The sequence below is a fragment of the Zalophus californianus genome, chromosome 4, assembly GCF_009762305.2.
Source record: "Zalophus californianus isolate mZalCal1 chromosome 4, mZalCal1.pri.v2, whole genome shotgun sequence".
In the NCBI taxonomy this organism is placed as follows: Eukaryota; Metazoa; Chordata; class Mammalia; order Carnivora; family Otariidae; genus Zalophus; species Zalophus californianus.
In genome coordinates, this window is record NC_045598.1 from 4193921 (window position 1) to 4215852 (window position 21932).

A 21932-nucleotide genomic window follows, 5' to 3' on the forward strand; every position below is an offset into this window, starting at 1 on the left:
CAGCCCGGCCTGGCTCCCCCTTCCTGCCGCTTCCGTGAGGCCGGAACAGTGCGTTCTCATGGGATCGGAGCCGGAACCAGGGGCCTGCGGGCCCCTCCGTCACCCGGAAGGGGAGCAAGGCCGTCAACGTGGTTCCCCAGGGAGCACAGGGACACAGGACACAAGACCAGCGGCAGGGCGCTCAGAGACCTCATGGAGATGGGGCGTCAGGCTCCTTCCCACGAGGCCTGGCTCAGTCCATCCCAGGTGCAGGGGCAGGACCACAGGAGGGGCGTGCCAGGCCTACCCCAACCCCTGCCTGGGACACCGGGACACCACCTGAGACAGGGAAGGACCGCAGCGGCTGGCTCGTGTTGGCGTGCACTTCCGTTGGCCCGAGGAGCTGCAGACTGGGGAGCGGGACCTGCCAGGCACAGCAGCCACGTGCTCAGAGGCTCTCTGGGGGGCACGGCGGAGGCAGAGTGGTCCAGAGCACTGAGACGCTGCCTGGGAGCTTTTCCACTAGGTCACATGTCCAAATCCACCTGCAGAATGGCTTGTTTATTTAAAAGACCAGGCGCGACCAGCTCAAGGGGGAAATTGCCGCCTGTCATCGGTGCTAGGAGCCACGAGCCCACCAGGACAGGCTCAGGTGGTCAGGCCACTCTCCCGGCCCAGGGCATGGAGGCCGGGAGGGCGCCCCAAGTTCTCCTCTGAGCTGCTGAAGTGGGAACAGACAGCCATTCCCCGCCAAGTGTCTCCATGAAAGGCAGGCTCTCTGAGGCCCGGAGCGGCCCCAGATGGCCCACGGTGCCCTGCGGAGGACCTCGGGTTCCACAGGCTCTGGGGTGCACTGGGCAGGCGGCCACCCACACCGTGCCTTGGCTTCCTCGTTTGCTAACAGGCACAGGAGTAGCTGTCTCTCGGGGAGATTGTGACAAACCAGTGAGCCTGCAAATGTGGCCACGTGGAGATCACTTGCCCACATTAATTATGTCACATGGACGTTTAGCCCAGGACAGAAATTTCTGGTAGGGTCTGAGTGCCCCTCTGCTTAACAGCCCTCCAGGAAAAGCCACCTTAAGCCCAAAGGTGGAGTGTGCCCACACAACGCTCTTAGGGTCTTTGGGTGGAGAATTACACCAACACGGTAATAAGAAGTAATGTTTTAAAACAAATCACAATTTTCTTCTATAGCGGGCACATATACGTTGGCCAAGAGGCTGCTTCTAACACTGTCTAAATGACTCAAACAGGCCATTGCGTTAGCAAGGGAGATTTTACGTTTTCAGCTTGTGAAGAACACAGGGTAGCAAAGCATTAAAAACCCTGCCCTTTCTCTCCGGGTCCCAGGAGATGAGCAACTATGCCTGATCAGATGCCGAGACGTGACCACAGTGGCGGTGGTCCCTGCACAGGAAGGCCAGGGCCGCAGCTCAGCTCGCCCAGTACGTCAGCATGGTCTGAGAGGCCGGGACTCAGGACCCCAGGACATACGGTACCCTCTAGACCCAAGTTCCGGTGCCAACTCTCTGTAAGAGGCCGAGACTCGCCAGGAAGCTCACCACCGCAGCTGCCTCTCTGCAAATCCCCCAGGCCTCAGAGGTGCCGGATATCAGCAGCTGAGGGGTTCGGGACAGACTGAGGGGCACTTCCTCTCATGCCTCCCTGAAGCCCCCCAGGGCTGAGCTCCTTCTTGCTCTCCTGTGCGCTCTGCCAGGGTCCTGTCTACAGAGCTTATAGGAGAAAACACAGGGCGGGGAAAAGGCAGAGCTCGGAAACAGTCTGGAGCCCTACCTGCCTCTGTGTCAGAGGGAGTTAACGGACTCTACTAGGGCAGAAGGAGCAATGGCCCCCAAAGCTGTCCATGTCCTAATCCCCTGAACTTGTGAATTATGTGGCCTTGTGTGGCAAAGGGGCTTTACAGATGTGGTCCGGAGCCTGGAGATGGGGCGACCGGCCTGGGTCATCCAGGTGGGCCCAGTCTCATCACAGGGGTCCTCCCAAGTGGACGAGGAGGCTGGAGCAGAGGGTCCGAGAGATGCCACCCTGCTGACTTTGGAGATGGAGGAGGGGCCACAAGCCAAGGAAGGCAGACGGCTTCTAGAAGGTAGAATAGGCAAGCAGCAGATTCTTTCCCAGAGTCTCCACAAGGAACGGCACCCTGACTTTAGCGCCGTGAGACCCGGTCAGGCTTCTGACCTCTAGAACTGAGACAGCAAATCTGTGTCGTTTCAGCCACTATGTTTTTGGCATATTGTTACAGCAGCCATAGAAAATTAATACGACTACGTAGGTAGATGCTGCACTGGGTGACTTTAACATAGTCCAGTTTTTCGGGGCTGCTGCTGATGCTACGTCATAAGTAACTCTAAAATCAGGAGCACGATACTTTATAAAGCTCAGAGAATACTACCTTTATGTGGTTTTATCATACATTTCTACCACTTTATGTGATATCTCCACGTTTCAAGCAGGGATTCTATGACAATACAAGGAATCTAGAAACTTGATGAAGCTCCAAGTAAGAACGAATCCCAAAGGCAACTGGGCCAGGATCCCGGAAGCCACACGGTCGCAGACCTGGTGGGTTCCCAGTGGGAAGGATGGTTAGTGGCCACGTGTGGAAACCGGCTCACGGCTCCATCAAGGGCTCAAGAAGTCTTGGAACTTGTAGTTGTCTTGACACAAGGTATCCAACCGGAATGAAGGGACACAATCGTCTGGTACTTTGTAAGTTCTGTCTCCTATCTGGTGGTTCTAATCACTGGATACCTAACTGAATTTGGAAGTTGGAGATTGTAGCAAATTCCTCTTGTGAATTCCAGAAAAAAGCAGAGCCCCCTGAGTACCAGCAAGAAGCCAAGAAGCAGGCCTATCTAGTGAACCCCAACTGGACCCCCGAGATCTGAGCGGGGTGCCCCTGCAGATGGCGAGCTTAGAGTGCCCTGGGGGCACAGCTGCCCCACGGGAAGCCTGCATGCCCCGCTCTGCAGCCAGCTGGGTGGTGGGGGGGACCCTGCTGAAGGGGGCGCTGGGGCACTAGGCTCTGTACTGAGTGTCCATAGGACCTCTAGGGGGTCTATGGAAATGCATCCCAGAGCATCAGATGCTGGGATCAGAGTCCAGACAGTCCAGAGACCAGCGCTGCCCAGCAGCCTTTCTGTGATGCTGGGAAGGTCCTCTCTTTGTGCCGTCTGATACACAGCTGCCAGCCACGTTTGGCCACTGAGCACCTGAAATGAGGCGCGTGCCTCGGAGGAGCAGCATTCACCATTTTTGTTTACCTTTAATTATGATGCAAATAGCCACGGGTGGTCAGCAACGGGTGTGGGGGACAGCACAGGTGGGGAACCCCCCCCAGGCAAAGCTGATGAGACTGAGGGTTGGAGGCGGGACTGACTAACATCAGTGGGAAAAGGGCCCCGGGCCAAGGCCGATGCCAGAGACACGGACAGAGTGGTGCCTTCCTTGCGGCTGGACTCCCCCAACTGAGAGAAGCCATAGCCATGTTTTCGAGAGGCTTGGGAAAGCCAGGAGAGGGTTTCACACGACTGAGCGGGCCAGCCGCCACTCTGGCAGCTGCGTAAGGGTGAATGGCGCTGCATTTGACATGAGGGTACAGGCTCGTCACCTGCCACGGTGATGCCCGGGCCCCGGCGGTGGCGGATGCCCGTGTCGATCAAGCCTGGCAGTGAGGGGGCACCCGAGCGAGGGGCTCAGAGATCTGGCCCGGAGCCGGCTGTGCGGCCTGCCCTCCGGCTCCACGGCGAGCGGCCCTGCGGCCCCCTCGGGCTCCAGACCGGAGAAGTGGGGATGAGTAGGCTTCCTGCGGCACTGGGCAGGTAAACCGGATGGCCCTCGAGCGGGGCCTAACGCACACTCAGGAAGCACAGCTCCCTTCTGTTTCTGGGGCCCCAGGGAGCGGCAGGGGGGGCCCCGCCCGACCCCCAGCAGCGGAGGAGCGTCTCACCCAGGGCAGGCAGCACGGCTTGCCGGGATTGGGCAAACAGAATAATAAAAAGTTGCTCTTACCACAGCTGAGGGGCTGCCAAGGACTTCAAACATTAAGAACAGCTCAGTGTTGAAGTTCCAAAAAGAGCAGCGGCAGCGAGCGTTCCTCAGAAAAGCAGGGAGGTAGTGAAGTAACCTCGGTGTGTCTTACATAACACAGCCCAAAGCATTTTCCAGAAGGTTCCTCACTTCCCACCCAAACAGTCTGGGGAGACGGCTTCTCCACCAACAGCTCCAGCTTTAGGGGTTCCTGCCAGGGCTTCCCAAACCCTGAGAGCTACAGGAACCACGTGCCACTTTTACTGCCCTCAACAGCTGCCCTGGCATTTTCACATCTCATCTTAAAGAGAAACAATCAGCAACGGGGCAAGCGTTCAGGTCTTCCGGTGTCATCAGCTTGCCCTGAGTGATGCCGGGGGTCCTGGATCAACCCACCCCACCCCACGGTGCTGGCCACCTCTGCTGCACCACCCAGTCGGGCCCCACGTTGGGAACGCAGCCCCATGGACCTGACCTGCAGAAGCATGAGGGAGGGAGCCTGGGACCTTTAAGGCACGGGCTGTGTGGTAACTGATTAGAGCGGCCACAGTGAACTGACATGTGGGGGCACGTGTGGCTGGCGATGGGTCTACATTTCTGGGCTTTTCCCCACCGCGTCAGATCAGCCGTCAGAGGGTGGGGGGCACCCCTCAGGGCGGAGCGGTGGCCTGTTAGGGTTGCACCCTCCAGGGCGGTGTGTCTGAGGAGGCCGGACGCTGGCTGTGGGCAGCTGCTGCCCCGTGACCACGGCCCCAGGGGGCCCCGTGGCTCAGCCGCCGGCACGTGCCTTTCCCATGAAAATATCGTTCCTGAAAACAGTCCCTGCGCTGATTTCATTTTACAGATGAGCAGCACAGAGCTCCGAGCTGCCCTCTGTGTCCCAGGGCTGACCCTGTCTCCTGCTGTGCAGAGGAAAGCCGCTGCTCCTTCCTCAGTGCCCCCCCCGCCGGCCCCGCCGGAGAAGCATGGGGCCTCTCAATTCTGCTCTAGTGGGGCTGCTCTCAGGAGGCAGGTCCCCCAGCCCTGGGTGTATAACTGTCCTTCTCAAAACCGTGGGCCCTCCCCTCTAGGCCCCTCAGAGTCACTCCTTCTCTGGCCTGGGTGCTGACTTTACCGCTGACCCTCATAAGGGAGGACTCACATTCACATCCATGTGGGGAAAGGGGCAACTTGGGGCACAGAAGAGATTTTACTCACCTCACAATTTTGCAAAAGAGAAAGTGAAGCTAGTGTCTACTAGAATCAAGCTGTAAGGAGAGAAAGCATGTGTAGTGGGCTGAACAGTGCCCTCCACCCCAACGTAAGTCCATTTAGAACCTCCAAATGTGATCTTACTGGGAATAAGGGTCTTTGCAGATGCCACTGATTTAAGGCTCTCAGGATGAAATCCTCCTGGATTATCCGGGTGGGCCCTAAATCCTCTGACAAGTGTCCTTATAAGAGGCAGAAGAAGAGACGGGAGAGGCCACGTGAAGGTGGAGGGAGGTTGGAGTGATGTGGCCACGAACCAGGAAATGCCCCCAGAGGCTGCAAGAGGCAGGAAGGACGCTCCCCTAGCGCCTCTGGAGTGGCCCTGCCCACACCCGGATTTGGGACTTGGGGCCTCCAGCCTGTGAGAGAGCAAAGGTCTGCTGTTTGAAGCCCCCAGTCTGTGGTCCCTTGTGGTGCAGCCCTGGGACACAAACACCACTCTCCAGAGCACTCAGCTCTGCCCCTGCCCCACCGTGGTATAGTGCGTGGGGGTCCCACCCAGCCTCCTGGCGGGCGGCAGCATCCGGCTCTCCTGGCCCCTTCCCGCTGGATCAGGGATGGCAGGAGCATGGAGGCCACACTAGAACCCACAGGTTGGGATTTAAGGGGACCTCAACAGGTTTGCCTGCGCTCAAGAATCCACAGTGCGCAGGGTCACCCCAGCCTCACACTGCATATGCCCAGAAAGGAGCAAAGAATGGGGGAGGAAAGGAGCCGTGTTGCAGAGACCTCTGCCCCCCGGAACTGAGGACAAGACGGGCCCATTCTGTGTCTGAGGCAGGTGTGGCCGGCGCGCTGCCAGACGGAGACCCCACCCGGGACACCGGCACTGTCTCTAAGGTGTGACAGTGTCTGACAGCGCCTGGGGGACACTGGCACAGAAAGGCCAGACTCCTTAGCTGGCTACTGTGGCCCACATCCCTTTATGCACAAAACAAGAAGTGATCCGAGAAAGCAGAAACCCTCTCTCTTTGCTCGCCAGGGGCTGCTGACACGGGGGCCCTGGGCGGCGCGGACTCCAGGCCAGGGCTGGGACACCAGCGAGGGGCCCTGGGCGGTGTGGGTTCCAGGCCAGGGCTGTGTAGGCTCCAGCACCCAAGGGTGCAGCCAGGTAGGCCTCGCAGCCCACCCCTCACTCTGCCCGCTGGAGGAAACCCATCCAGAGTAGAACATCCTGCCAGAACTATGGCTTCTGAAAATGAAGAACCTTTTCTCTGTGTTTTGGAATAAGAGGAACGTCTTAGAAACTGAAAGCGTCTGTCAAGGGCAGCTCCACACACAGGTTGCCCCAGTGGCTTCCACGTTGCTAAATGGGTCCCAGAAAGGGCCCTGTACACCAAGGAGAGTTCACGGTCTTGCCTGCAAATTAGTAATTCACATGGACCAGGAACCAACCATTCTCCTTCCTTACCTCCCCCTTGGAAGTTAATTCTGGTCATACAAGGGATTGGGGGTGAAGACTCGGTCATTCTCTGGGAGCTTCCCTGAGCTTGCACAGCACGTCTGCTGAGCCGGCTGACACTGAGCAAATCAGCTGGCTCTCCAGGAAAGTCTCTTTTCCTAGGTGGCGCTTCTCAAAGGGCACTTGGGAGACACGGAACAGAGCAAGGTCATGGAATGTAAATGCGTTTTCCACTGTAGATTTTGAAGCTGTGTTTAACAATGAAGTTCTGATCGCAGGGACTTATCCAGGGAGTAGTTCTAGAAAAAGAGAAGCGGGGAATCCTGGCACGGGATCCTGCCTTTCCAAAACTTTCGTGCCACCACTGCACATAATATGCACCTGAGGCCCATGGAGGGCAATCCAAGACGACAAGACCCACTTGTTGTGGACAAATTCTAAAATGACACTGATGTCTGTGTCTGTGGCAAACACCCACAGTGACACAACACACGCAGAAATCACCATGTGTCGGGAGGGGACGGTCACTCACCTCACGCCCTCAGTTACGAAGGGACTGCGCAAAGCAGACAGAGAGGTGCCACAGACCATTTCCTTACCCTAAAAACACCCAGATCCTACTAGGGTATGCTTGACTTGCTCTCAATGACCCAGGACAGGCAGGCAGCCAGCCCCCTACCCTTCCAACGCCTGGACCCTCCTGGACGCGCACCTGGGCATTCACCACCAGTGTGTTCTGCAGGGGAGAGCATGCTGGCGGCACTGGCCCCGCGGCCTCCGAATAGTCAGGACAGCCTTGCGGGGCTCGGGACAGAGCAGTGCTCAGAGGCGTCTATGTCGCACCCCTCCCAGCCGGGGCCGGGGCCGACCTGACAGCTTTCCCAGCGAGGCTGCTCTGGAATCAATACCAGGCTCCTGCAGCCATGACCCCACCCAACCCCGCAGCCCCTACCCACCTGACCCCGCAGCGAAGCGCTACTTTTCTGGGGCACAGAGCCTAACCGCAGAAGACACAACAAGACACAACGCAGAAATCACCATGTGTCAGGAGGGGACCGTCACTCACCTCACGCCCTCAGCACTCACATGGGATGGGCATGAGGAGCTGGCCCGCTCTCCTGGGTGGCTGCCAAGTCTCTGGGACAGGGGCGGTACCAAACCCCAGCGCTGCCTGGATGGTGCAGGCGGGCTAGCCGAGGACTGTGGGCAATGGGCTTCTCTGCATGGATCCTGCCGCTACTTACATCATGGATTATCTATGCCTCCCCCAGAGGAAACATGTAAACTCTGGGGGCACCAGTCACTGGAGCTGTGTCTGTTCATGGGGCATTTTAAGAGGGGTTCATGGCGCTCCTCAGTTGCATAAAGGCCCCAAACACATCTAAATTACGGGTCTTACCAGATGAAAAATCAAACCAACAAATCCTAGCCTCACAGATGCATCAACAAGAACAAAGTGCAAGACTGGCTTCCCGTTTCTCTTGGCAAACGGGCAGACACCAGGGCGCTGGCGACACTGGGTGCGAACCACAAGCAAGTTGGCAAAGGGAGCCAGAGAGCCAACGGCCCCCCGCATTCTGTCAGCAGAGTCCCGTTACCTTTTCTGATCTTGTCGTGAAAGTTAATGGCGTCCACGGAGGCAGTGACTATGTTGGTCTTGCAATGACGTGCAGCCACAATCCCAGCCACCTCGTCCATGAGCTTCATGGTGACACCTGCACAGAGAAGGGGCATGTGGCACGTCAGACACGGCGAGGCTCCTTCCCACCCTGGAAACCAGCCATAAGAGACAAAGCCCTCCCACTACCTGCCAGTGGGGACCACAACCAGCACAGGGTACGGGGGTGCGTGATCGGGGCATTGTTGAAGCTCATGCTGAGAACCTGGCTTCTTTAGGAATTTCTGAAAACGACCACAGCTGATGACAGTCTAGGCCACTAACAAAACGACAGTCCCTTTCCTACCCTCTCCAAGTACCTTACGCCCCCAGGAAGGTTTTGTTACAAAATCCATGGCATGGCCACATCCAAAGTCAGATCGCAAGTGTCAGTGAGAACATGGAGAAACCAGAACCCTCACACATCACTGGTGGGGATGGCAATGGTATGGCCGCTTTGGAAACAGTCAGGAGTTTCTCCAAAGGCTAAACGGAGAGTTACCATACGCCCTGGTGATTCTTCTCCCAGGTACGCACCCATGACAACTAAAAACTCATGGTCCCACAAAAACTTGTACACGGATTTCATAACAGCATTACTCACAATAGCCAAAAAGGGGACACGACCCACATGCTCATCAACTGATGAATGGAGGAAGAAAATGTGGCCCATCCACACGGTGGACTATTATCCAACAACAAAAATAAGCAGCACCGACACACACTACAACACACAGGAACCCTGAATACACAATGCTCAGTGGAAGAAGCCAGACCCCAAAGACCAGAGATTGTAGGACTCCCTTTATAAGAAACATCCAGAACAGGCAGATCCGTAGAGGCAGAAAGCAGATTAACGGTTGCTAGGGCTGGGGGACCGGGGTTACACGGGGAGTAAGTGCTAATGGGTACGGAGCTTCTCTTTGGGGGAATGAAAATGTTCTAACATTGACTATGGTGATGGTCGTGTAACTGGGAATACACTAAGAATCAAAGACTTGTAATGGTTGGGTTGTATGGCATGTGAATCATCACAATAAAGCCATTATATCAAACAAACAAACAAACAAACAAACAAGAAAAGCAGGCTCACAGAAGGCCAAGGTGATTTTATTTTTTTTTTATTTTTATTTTTTAAAGATTTTATTTATTTATTTGACAGAGAGACACAGCGAGAGCAGGAACACAAGCAGGGGGAGTGGGAGAGGGAGAAGCAGGCTTCCCGCCGAGCAGGGAGCCCGATGCAGGGCTCGATCCCAGGACCCTGGGATCATGACCTGAGCCGAAGGCAGATGCTTAACGACTGAGCCACCCAGGCGCCCCAAGGCCAAGGTGATTTTAAAACCAGAGGCTGCGGATATTGGCTTTTGCTCAACCGTACCCTTAATTTGACGGGATCACAACTACACACTTGCTAGTGTCCCCACCCCCAACTCCTGCCCCCCCAGAACAACACATTCTACTTATTTCATATTTAAACATTTAAACCATGTCTTTTATTAGGCCAAACTACATGAGATTGTCAATATTCAACCATTTTTGACCTGTAAAAGCAGGAAGTGATATCTATCAAGCAGCTATCACAAGTCTTAGAGGGCACCTGGGTAGCTCAGTCAGTTAAGCATCCAACTCTTGATTTGGGCTCAGGTTATGATCTCATTTTGTGAGACTGTGCCCCGCATCAGGCTCTGTGCTCAGTGGGGAGTCTGCTAGAGATTCTCTCTCTCCTTCTCACTCTGCTCCCCGCACCCCACGTTCTTCTTGCTCTCTAAAAATAAATGAATGAATGAATGAATGAATGAGTGAAAGAAAGAACTTGAAACTTATGTACATTCACCCTAGGATACAGAATGCTTTCTAAAAATCCAGAGAGAGACAGAAAAACAGATGTCATCCCCCTCATGAAAGCCAGGCTCATGGGGAAGCATGTTTAGGATAAGGCTTGTAGAACCAAACGCCTGTAGGGTCAGGCAGATGGTGTGGGGAGGTGAGCAGGGCCGCTGCCTGGCCCCGCCTACTCCCTCCCAACCCTAGGAATGAGGGCCTCACGCTCCTTGTCTAGAAACATCCTTCTGATGTTTCTAGACAAGACTGGGACCTACACATTTACAAGAAATCTACCAATTTTTAAACATTGGTGGCTAATTAAACTCTCTTTACTGTGTGGGGAAAACAAAATACAACAGAGCTAAAAAGAGCAGAGGTCCCTTCCATACTTGAGGGGCCTCACAAATACAGCAGAAGATGCTACTGACAAGGGACCTGGGAGACAGAGGAACACCTGGGGTCCAGGATGCTCTTCTCTCCACTTCTATGCATAGCTGAGCATTTCCAGAATAGAAAGGTTTGAAAAAACACATTCCTGTTCTTGATTAAAAAAGGACGCTTTCATTACTGTGACTTTTTTTGACAGAAGATGCTGCTATATGATGGTAAGGATAAATGACCAGATGGGGACGGAGACTGAGCTGCTGTTTTTAAGGCGCTTTCAGAGAGACTGGCATATTGATCTGCTTCATCCAAGAAGGAGGGGATCGGTATCCTCAGTTTCCAAATTAACAACACAGGCTCTGACACATACCGGTCCAATTCTAAAGACTGTGCAGGTAGAACGCTGGGGAAACAACTCTTTTGAGAGGAAAGAGTCACAGGTGCCCGGTTTAATCTCCAGGTGACTGAGGCGGGGGCGGGGGGGGGGGGCTCCTGCACGGCAGGGGGCCTCTGGCCTTCAAGCAGCTTGGCTCAGGGGTCTGAGACAAAGGGTCACACTTTGCTTTGCAAGCAGCCTCTGCTGGGTGAAGTTGTTACTGCAAACGGACACAGGCAGCCTTCCCTAAGCCCACCACGAGGCCCTCTGGGTCTTTACCCACAGCAGGGGGTCTCAGCAAAGGTGGGGCAAGTGCAGGCCTGGCAGGGCAGAGGCCCTTCAGCCACGTGCCCAGCCCCGCACTCCAAGGAGGAAAAAACACAAAACACCACCCAGGTAACTCACTGTGCTTGTCAGAATGGACTGCCTCCCTGGAAGGCCACCTCAGCCTCCGGATGAACCGCACGGTGGTGTGAGCACGGCCCTGCCCTCATGGTGGTGCAGGCCTGGACTCTGGGGTCAGACGGAGGGGGCGTAACCACCCCATCACCCCCGCCACTGCCTGGCTGGGGACCCTGGGCAGGCAGATTGCCCTCGGAGCTCTGGATTTTGCTAGTGCTGGTGTGAGAGGTGACGGGCGAGCCCCATGCTGCCCCGCAATGGCACCTACTGCTACGACACGCAGGACTAGCAAAGGTCTGTAAAACCCAACACCAATTTAAATGGAGAGTTTGTAAGAGATCGGACATTTGGAAGATAAAGAGAAAAAGAAAGAGAAGTGAAATGTCTCAGAAGGCCAGGAAACACGCTGAGTGAGAATCGTACACTTCGCTTAGGGGACAAGGGTGGAGTCCAAGTGATAGCCTCCCCTTACCACGTGCAAACCACAGAGGGCACAGAAGCAGGTCTGAGATCCATGGACCACCTCCTGACGTGGTGTGGCTTCAAGGTGTGCATGCATGTGCGGGAGTGTGTGCATGCACGTGTGAGACCATGTATGCGTGTGCATGCATGTGGGGGGTGAGCATGTGTGTGAGGGCGTGCGCGTGCATGCGTGTGCAAGTACGTTCAGTTTCGCAGAGCGAGTGAGAGTCCACAGACGGAGCTCTCTTGGGTCGGTTTGCCTCACAAAGAATTGAGTTGTTCCAACAGCTGGACAAGCGGCCCCTGCTCACTGGTTTTGAATTCAGAAGGCATTTTCCCACAGACTTACTCTAAGTACGATAAGCAAACCTCCTCGGGCAGCCAATAAAAAGCTCATCACAACTTCAGTCTGAAGTAGTGTCAAGAGAGGCTGCATTTGCCATGAGACACCACTGCACCAACAATAATGTACATTAAGGAAATGCCAATCCAGAATCTAGGAACAGTTGAACCCAAGAATGATGAAGAGACAGGATTCTGGTAGAAATTACGGAGAGGGGGTTTAACTGGAAAACTCAGTTAAAATCCTCCCCCCTTTTAGCATTCCGGGGCGTGTTCAGGGCATTTTAACGGGAAAATTTTGGACGTTTCTAACAGAATGTGTATTACGTGTGGCTGTCCTTTTCTCAGATGGAGCCACCATCAGGGTCCTTCTGATGAGACAGGGACAAGGCGGGATTTTCGAAAGAAAATGGAGGAGACCGTAAAGTCAGGCCCAGGACATGGAACCAAGTGGACGTGTTGTACAGAAGCAACGGTGTCGCTGGGAGCGGTGAGCTGGCCGTGAGCAATAGCTCGGTTTCCCGAGGGGCCGGTGGCACTCGCTTGTGCCAGGTCGGCCCTGGAGGGAGAGAACTGTGTTTTGCTCACGGATGTATCCCGAGTGTCTGCTCCACGGAAGGCTCTCTATCAACACTGAACACAGGAATGAATGAGTGAAGGACGGAGTGACTGGACAGCAGCCCTGGGAGGGAGGCACGTTACTGTCTCCATTTTTCAAAGCAGGAACTGGAGGCACAGAGGTGTGCATCCGAAGGCACGCGCTCAGGGTAGAGTGGGGACCAGCCCCTGGCCACGGGGTGCCAGAGGCCATGCCGCATTGCCTGCCTCTTGATCCAGGACCTGCAACCCTGAGATGTGAGGTCGAATTCCCGCCCGAGATAGGATATGAAGAAGAGAGTGCAAGATCATGGCGACAGGTGGGGGTGACAGCAAAATCAGCGTGCTTGGGCATGGAAGGGCAGGAGACCAGAACTGCCAGTGTGAGCCACCAGGCAATGCCATCAGCTTCCGGGGCTGGGGGGTGGGCAGGAAGGCAAGGAGGTGGAGAAGGTAGAGTCTGAATCGGAAGTAGTGTTTGGAATGCAGGAAGTCCCTACCACTAGCCCCTTGTTTGTGTGTCCTGAAAAGCAGAAGCCGTCAGAATGGGAGAATAAATAGAAGAAGGGCTTCTTCCCCATTTATCCAAAATGCAGGAAGAGATTCCACAAGGGACTTCACTGTTACTAAAAATATCACAGGACCCCAGCGTGCGCGGACCAGGATCAGCTCTGAGCCCAGAGCGGACCCCGGGGAAAGAGAGCTGCAGCTGGGGGACCTATTGATGTTAGACACCCCCCAGTGCTGCACCCCCAGACCGTCTGTAGCACCTGTGACATGGAAGCCAGACCAGGTGGGGACACGCCTTATTGTCTGTGTCCCCACCCAATTCGGAACCTGTCAGGTAGCACTCAGGAAATGGTTGTGCTGAATGAATGAACGAATGAATAAATGAGCAAAATGAATGAATAAATCAGCAGATGAGCTGAATGAATGAATGAAAAAAATGAGCAAATGAAAGATCACCCACTACAGGTCACATTCAACCCAAGGAAGCTGCTCCACTGGCAAGTTGTAGGGCCCATATCTGAATAACAATCTGGTTCACAATCAGTCACAGCTGAAGCTGGGGAAGGCACGCGTGTCCAATCCAGAGCCAGGTGAGCTAGGTGATTTGTCAGATAACAAAACTGATGCTCAAAATACAATTACCTTGCTATGTCTGTTGGAGAGTGACATTTAAGAAGACAGCCTCCTCACAAAAATAGACATATATATCAATGGAACAGAATAGAGAACCCAGAAATGGACCCTCAACTCTGTGGGCAACCAATCTTCGACAAAGTAGGAAAGAATGTCCAATGGAAAAAAGTCTCTTCAACAAATGGTGTTGGGGAGAATTGGACAGCCACACGCAGAAGAATGAAACTGGACCACTTCTTTACACCACACACAAAAATAAACTCAAATTGGATGTAAGAACTAAATGTGAGACAGGAAGCCATCAAAATCCTAAGAGAAGAACACAGGCAGCAACCACTGTGACCTCGGCCTCAGTGACTTCTTGCCAGACACGTCCCCAGAGGCAAGGGAAAGAGAAGCAAAAATGAACTTTGGGACTTCATCAGGATGAAAAGCTTTTGCATGGCAAAGGAAACAGTCAACAAAACCAGAAGACAACCTACAGAACAGGAGAAAATATTGGCAAATGCTTTATCCGATAAAGGGCTAGTATCCAAAATCCATTAAGAACTTATCAAACTCAACACCTGAAGGACAAATAATCCAGTTAAGAAATGGGTAGAAGACGCGAACAGACATTTTTCCAAAGAAGACATCCAAATGGCCCACAGACCATGAAAAAGTGCTCAACATCGCCCGGCATCAGGGAAATCCAAATCCAAACCTCAATGAGATACCACCTCACACCAGTCAGAATGGCTAAAATTAACAAGTCAGGGAACGACAGATGTTGGCGGGGATGCGGAGAAAGGGGAACCCTCCTACACTGTTGGTGGGAATGCAAGCTGGTGCAACCCCTCTGGAAAACAGTATGGAGGTTCCTCAAACAGTTGAAATTAGAGCTACTGTTCGATCCAGCAATTGCACTACTGGGTATTTACCACAAAGATACAAATGTAGGGATCCAAAGGGGTACGTGCACCCCAATGTTTACAGCAGCAGTGTCCACAATAGCCAAACTGTGGAAAGAGCCCAGATGTCCACTGACAGATGAATGGGTAAAGAAGATGTGGTGTATATACACAATGGAACATTACTCAGCCACCAAAATAAGAAATCTTGCCATTTGCAACGACGTGGATGGAACTAGAGGGTATTATGCTAAGCGAGATAAGTCAATCAGAGAAAGCCAACTACCATATGATTTCATTCATGTGCAGAATTTAAGAAAACAACAAAGGATCATAGAGGAAGGGAAGGAAAAATGAAATAAGATGAATTCAGAGAGGGAGATAAACCCCAAGAGACTCCTAACTGTCAGAAACAAACTGAGAGTTGCTGGAGGGGAGGGAGCGGGGAATGGGGTAACTGGGTGATGGGCATTCAGCAGGGCACGTGATGGAATGAGCACTGGGTATTATATACAACCGATGAATCACTGAACTCAACCTCTGAAGCTAATAATACACTCTATGTTAATTTAATTTAAATTAAAAAAAAACTTAAAAAGACAGCCTCCTCCCAACCCCAGCAGCCAGCATGCAAATCTGAGCTGGGACAGGGGAGAGAACCATGATGAACTCCAAAACCTCACACACACAAACTCAGCATTTTATGGACTGAATTCACAGACTTCTAGTGCCCAGATAAGGGGGCAGGCCCGGTCGCACCATGGGTGTCTATTATGAGACTGTGCCCCAAATCCGGGATTTATCCCAGGTACCGGGAACAGTGACTAATATGGGCAGCGGGCAACTAGGATCCAGAGCGATCCCACACTCTGCTGCACATGGAGGCCTGGGAAGAGGTCGGGGTCTGCTCCACGGGGGACAGCCTAGGGGAGCAGGGGCTATGGGGGTCCAAGCTGCAGGAAGGCTCTTACTACTTCCATTAATCTATACCCCCCCCCACAGAGGCCATGGCCGATTCAATGGGAAGTGACAGCAAGGTAGGCTTTAGGGTTCACTACATGGAAAATCTCTGTCCAAAACTCAAGTGTTTGGCCTTGAATCAGGGAGGTCTCCTTGGGGGCACCTGGGTGACTCAGTTAAGTGTCTGACTCTTGATTTTAGTTCAGGTCATGATCTCAGAGTCTTAAGATCGAGCCGTGTGTCAGGCTCTGTGCTGGGAGTGGAGCCTGCTTGGGATTCTCTGTCCCTCTCCCTTTGCCCCTCCCCCACAAAAAAAAAAGAAAGAAAAGGGAGGTGTCCTGGTGCCTTCAGAGCTGGAAACAGTGGTCCTCTGGGGTCCCGCATGTCAAGTGACTTCTGGTGTCTGCTCAGAGGGAAGACAGCTGATCTAAAGTCAAGAGTATAATAAGATGTGAACTCCAAGCGGTCTTCTCCCTCTTCACAGTAGGGAGAGGAACCACGTGGGACACATTGCTGCATGGGGCTGGTTCTGAGTCGCTCCTGTCGTCTGCAGCTGGGAGAAAACCATGAGGTCACGTGGCCCGTGCGGAAATAAGATAATGAAAAATCTCATCCTGTCCTGACTTATTTGTAAGGACTGTTACTGCAAAACAGTGCCGAGGGCGGTAGACATAATACGTTACAATCCATGTGTCCGCTGAGAAAAGTAAATTCTGTTAAAAACAATCCCCGGGGGCGGCTGGGTGGCTCAGTGGGTTAAGCGTCTGCCTTCAGCTCTGGTCGTGATCTCCAGGTCCTGGGCATTCAGGACCACCCCCCACGTTGGGCTTCCTTTTTTTTCTTTAAAGATTTTATTTATTTATTTGAGAGAGTGAGAAAGAGCGTGAGAGGGGAGCGGGTCGGAGGGTGAAGCAGACTCCCTGCTGAGTGGGGAGCCCGATACGGGACTCCAGGATCATGACCTGAGCCGAAGGCAGTCGCCTAACCAACTGAGCAACGCTGGTGCCCCACGTTGGGCTTCCTGCTCAGCAGGGAGCCTGCTTCACCCTCCCTAAACACCCACCTTCTCTCCCTCCCTAAACCCCTCTCCACGGCTCGTTCTCACTCTGTCTCTCAAATAACTAAAATCTTTAAAACAAACAACCAACCCCCGCCCTGCGGAAAGCCCCCTGCCCAGTTTGCAACTGTTTGCGGCTAATTGTGCTACAGAGCAGCCCAAGCTTCCGGCCCTCCTTGACACCGAAGTCCCCACCTCCTGTTCCCTTTTCTACACTTCAGTCTGAAATGTCGAGCACCCGAGCCTGCCACACAGTGCCTCTTCCCAGGGTCGCGCTGGAAAACCGCGTCACTTCCTCGCCACGCAGGCACAATGGGGGCTGCCCGTGACAGGAACATCACTTCGGCAAATTACAGTCTGTCGTGTGCTGTCCTCATTACCCAGGATTCGCCATTTAAAAAATGACAACAAAATTGTAGATTTGCTGTCCCTGGACTCTGCATCCATTCCAGGAATTATGGGAAGGAGGAAAATGAGACCTGCTTAGCCACCAACATACAGATAAACAGCGGGCACCGGAGATATTTTTGAATCTAACATTTAACTGCTCATGGGTTTTTTAAGTATCAACATGTCGGCTGGCTTAAAAACAGAGGCTTAAATTTATTCTCCCAGGCCCGACTGGCTGCCTGGGTCACGCTTGCCTACAAACCCAGAGCGGCAGTTAGCAGCTCAGAGCCCAGCACCGCTGCTGCCTGCACTGTGGGTGGCGATTTCAGATGCCCCCGTTTCTATATTTAATCCCAGCTGACGGAGTGTGGGTGCCAGCCTCCTATATTAAGAAAACAATAGTAAGTTCATTCTACTTTAACTAGTCCACCCCTCAGCAATGGCAACGGGTTATTCTGAGAGCCAGCTGAGGGACAACCTCCCAAGACAGTGCGGCGTCTCCCTCCCAGGTTCCAGATGTACCTGTGGGCATCTGTGTGAAAAGCGACCAAGGGCAGAGGAATATTAGGTAAGGTAATTAGTAAGGATTATTTTTGGCAATTAATACACAAGGTCGTAAAGATGATGGGTTTCTACTGTCAAAATATCAAAAGCAGGAACTGTGGCAGAGGCCTCGGGCACAGCTGGACTGTGGTTCCCACATGCCTGGGAGCCGGGGAAAGGGGCTGCCTGGGCGTGTTTCACCCCTCACATTCTGTGTCAGGTCACAACTGCATGTGCTTACTGCTGCTTGAGAATCGATGCTTCCCTCTTCCGAACAAGGCAGCAGGGAAAGTAGGGCGGGCGGATTCCTGTCCCAACTGCCATGGAGATTATGGATCAGGTGGCGGTGCTACGCTCAGCCCCTCCCCGCTACCCACTCTGGGAAGGGCAGGCTGAGGCCTGGAGTCCACGCAGGGCCAGGTCCCATCTCTGAGGGCCGAGAACCACTCCAGGTGGTGTCAGCTTCCTCAAAGGAAAGACTCAAGTCAGGGTGAAGGGTAATACTTAAGAATTCAAGAGTGCAGATACTCGTGATACTACACAGGAAAGACATCGTTAGGGGCCATCAGTGGCCCTAATGATGCAGCTAAATAGGCAGCAAAAGCTAATTAATCCGGCACCAAAGATAAAACATCCCAGGACATCTGTAGAGAAGGACATTCTGCTGCTGTACAGCTGACCGGGCTCCTCAAGCAAAACACGCCACGTTTCTGGACAAAGAGGACTGCTGGCCAGCCACACACGTGCCCGGCTGGAGGTGGCCACTGAGAGGGCCAGCGGGCAGGAGGAAACCAATCTGTGGGACAGGCGTCAGCAGGGCGGTCAGACCCGGCGGCGCGCGCCACCACCACCCCCTCCCCCCCCCCCCCCCCCCCCCCCCCCCCGCCACCGCAGCCCAGGAGGGGCGGGAGCTCCTGGCCAGCCCGCGGGCACCTGGGCTTTCAGGGTGGTAACCAGACCCTGCCTCCTGCCCTGCGCCCGGGAGCCATCTGGGTGGACAGGAAGCTGCTCTCTGGGGCTTTAGCTGCAGAGAACATTTTCAAAACCACAGATTCTTAGAAAGTGAGAGGTATAGGAGGAGCGCTCAGCCGCATGATGAGAAGACTGGGGGCCCAAACCGGCATTTGCTTGCTCATCTCAGGACCCCCCCAGACCCGTTCCTCTAAAGTCAGAAACGTGCCTCACTCACCTCTTTTCTCCCTCTTCCCCAACCAAGGGCTTGGCACACTGTCTACCATGCAGCAGGGGCCCCCATTAAATGAGGCCACAAAACTTGAAAGGAGCATCTGTGCCTTATTCTGTATTTTGCGCGAAATTGATTCCTCCCACGGGTGCAAAACACTGCTCATTCCCAACTGCCCCACGGAATCCAAGCGAACAAGAGCATCTGGGCTGGAGGCCTCCTCCTGCACCTTGCCTCCCAGAGGGCCTGTGCTTGGGCCACCAGCCTTCTCTCCGCCTGCGTACCACCTGCCTCCCTCCCGCCTCGGCCTGCCGTTTCTTCCTTCTGCCTTCTCCTTCAGGTCCCGGCTGAGCTGTGCAGTTCCCCGGCCTTAGGACCCCCGGCAACATGCGGCCCTTGGCTGCTGGATGTTTCAGGTGGGCAGTGTCTGCGCTGTGCTCTGCAGCGTCCCCACGTGTCCCGTGGGGCTGACTCTGCCGCTATTAGGCGGCCGTTCTTCCCGCCTAGGGGCCCCTGCACTCTTTCCAGGTCATTCACTCGGCGCCTTGCATGTCTGCTCAGCCGGGGATGCAGCAGTGAGCACATGAGACCAAGTCCCCACCCTGTGAGCCTGCCTTCTGGGTGCGGCGGGGAGCCAACGGGCTGCTGTCTGTTAGGGCGTGGTGAACGCTTGGGTGCACGGTGAGCAGGTCGGGGAGGGGGTCCACCTTTCACAGGGGCCCAGGAAGACCCACCTTTTCTCCAGTGACCTGCAGAGAAAGGGGAGCAGCTGTGCAGTAGGCTGGGCGGTGGAAAGTCAGCAGATGGAAGAAGCGCAGCCGGGGTAGGAGGGAGCGGCAGGGGCAGAGCCCACAGCTGCAAGTGCCCCAGGCAGTCTTGGGAAGGTGAGGGACCCGAGCAAGGTAAGGGGGACCGGGAGGCATAGGGCAAGGCCTTCCTGGAGGGCCTCATAAGGACAGAAGCAGCACAAATAAAAAGATTTGACTTTGGGGCACCTGGGGGCTCAGTCAGTTGGGCGTCTGCCTCTTGATTTCGGCTCAGGTCACGAGCTCAGGGTGGTGGGATTGAGCCCTGTGTGGGGCTCAGCGCTGGGCCTGGAGCCTGCTTAATTAACATTCTCTCTCCCCCTCCCCCTCTCTAAAAAAAAGAAAGAAAGATCTGGCTTCTACTGGGAGTGAGACAGGCTCCCCAGCAGGGCCTGGGGGGCTGGGCCCCCCTGCACTTCTGCTCTAAGCGGGCGGGGGAGGCTGCAGTGTAGAGAAGACATGGTTCGGGGGAGTCAGGCAAGAGGCCATGTCAGTGGAAACGGGAACCAGGAGGAGACGGTGTTGGTGGTGAGAGCTCACATTCTGGTATGTTTGGAAGGTAGAGTCCAAAGGACTGGCTGACAGATGAGGTGCGGAGCCTTCGAGAGAGCCAGCCACATCCCGGGAGGTCACAGGAATTCTGGCTAGACAACCGAGGGGAGGGCCTGGCCGCCACTACAGGGGAAGAGCTGGGGGAGCCCACCAGCCATCCCAGGGGAGGTCCTGAGGCCTCAGCTGGAGTCCAGGGAAGAGGTTTGGCTGGAGCTATAAACCCGGGAGCCGGGGGCCTGGGGCAGCAGGAGGCCCTCGGGGAGCATGCATGAAGCCCCAAGGCCACGGGTGCAGGGAGGGGAGGGAAGGGGCCTAGGGAGAGAGGTTGGGCTGCATGAACTGTGAGCACCAAGACCTGCTCTCAGGCTGGCCAGAGGACTCCTTGACAGGAGGGCGGTGTTGGGGGCAAGCTCCAGAGAGGGCTCTGAGAGACACAGGAGGACGGAGCACAGACAGCTCACCAAGGCACCAGGCTGAAAGGGGGGGTGGAGGAAGAGGGGGCACAGGTGGGCCGGGGAGACCGCTCTGCCAGGAGAGAGGCGCCTGGCCTCCAGCTGGCCTGAGGACACCAAGGACACTGTGACAAGTGGAACCTCAGTAACTCTGACGAAGGTTTTATGACAGTCACGATTCCATTATTCTTTTTCCAAAGCAAGTCAACTGCAGAGCTGGGAGCCCTGTTGGGTCAGTAAGGGGACCCCAGCACAGACCGTCAAGAGTGCATTAGAGCTAGGAGTAGGGGTCCCCATGGATAAACTTACTTGCAGACTCACAGGGACAGCACAGAATAGTAAACAACTCAGCCCGTCCCCTTATTTTCTGAACGTGCAGCATTCTCTCCCAGAGACAATCAATGCTCACACTCCCCACGTCGTGCGTCCATTCATGGCTCCGACGTGATCAGCGGCTGGGGCGTAGCCACGGCTGAAACCGACCAGGCCCCTGGCCTCGGCAACAGAGGCAGAGTCAGTCCAGTTGGGTCGGTGACCACCCCACACTCCAGCCAAGTGCCAGGCAGGGTCAGGTAGACGGGTGTGGGCTCCCCTACGGGACGCAGCTGCCACAGGGTACTGTAAAGCCAGGCCTCTTCTACAAGTGCCCGCCGACTGGGGCCCACTCTCGCAGCCTGATCTAAGGACACTGGAGCTCCACACCCAGCTTGATTTACTGCCTGTGATTCTAACCAAGAAAAACTGCTAACAGCTCAGGACACAGCCACTTGGCAGCATCAACTCAAACCATCTTTCCGAATGACGTCTTTCATTCATTCAGCAGACACTCTTCAATTTCCTTCCCTGCAGACTGTACTCGCAGAGCAGTCGGGAAGGGAGGAAGTCAGGACAAGAAAGCTCGTCATCTACAGGAAATGAACCCCTGAGAATATCTCTGCCATCTGAAGAGGCAGAAAGGCGGAAATGCATAAGAGAGGAACAAAAATGTGTGAGGGTGTGCACGAACCATGAGACTGTGGACTCTGAGAAACACACTGAGGGTTGTAGAGGGGAGGGCACGGGGCATGGGTCAGCCTGGTGGTGGGTATTAAGGAGGGCACGTGTTGAATGGAGCACTGGGTGTTATGCACAAACAATGAATCATGGAACACTACATCCAGAACTAATGTAATGCATGGTGATTAACATAACACAATGAAATAAAATTTAAAAAAGAAAAAAAAC

General features: G+C 54.4%; 1 protein-coding gene across 6 annotated transcripts in view; it reads right to left on the reverse strand.

Moving 5' to 3' along the window:
- ACOT7 (acyl-CoA thioesterase 7) overlaps positions 1 to 21932 on the reverse strand; it is a 107742-nt gene that overhangs the window by 18829 nt on the left and 66981 nt on the right. For all 6 annotated transcript variants that reach the window (XM_027570381.1, XM_027570379.2, XM_027570390.1 and 3 more), the window contains exon 7: positions 8284 to 8400. In XM_027570381.1, the coding sequence (XP_027426182.1) occupies positions 8284 to 8400 (117 nt within the window). The remainder of the gene's footprint in view (positions 1 to 8283; positions 8401 to 21932) is intronic.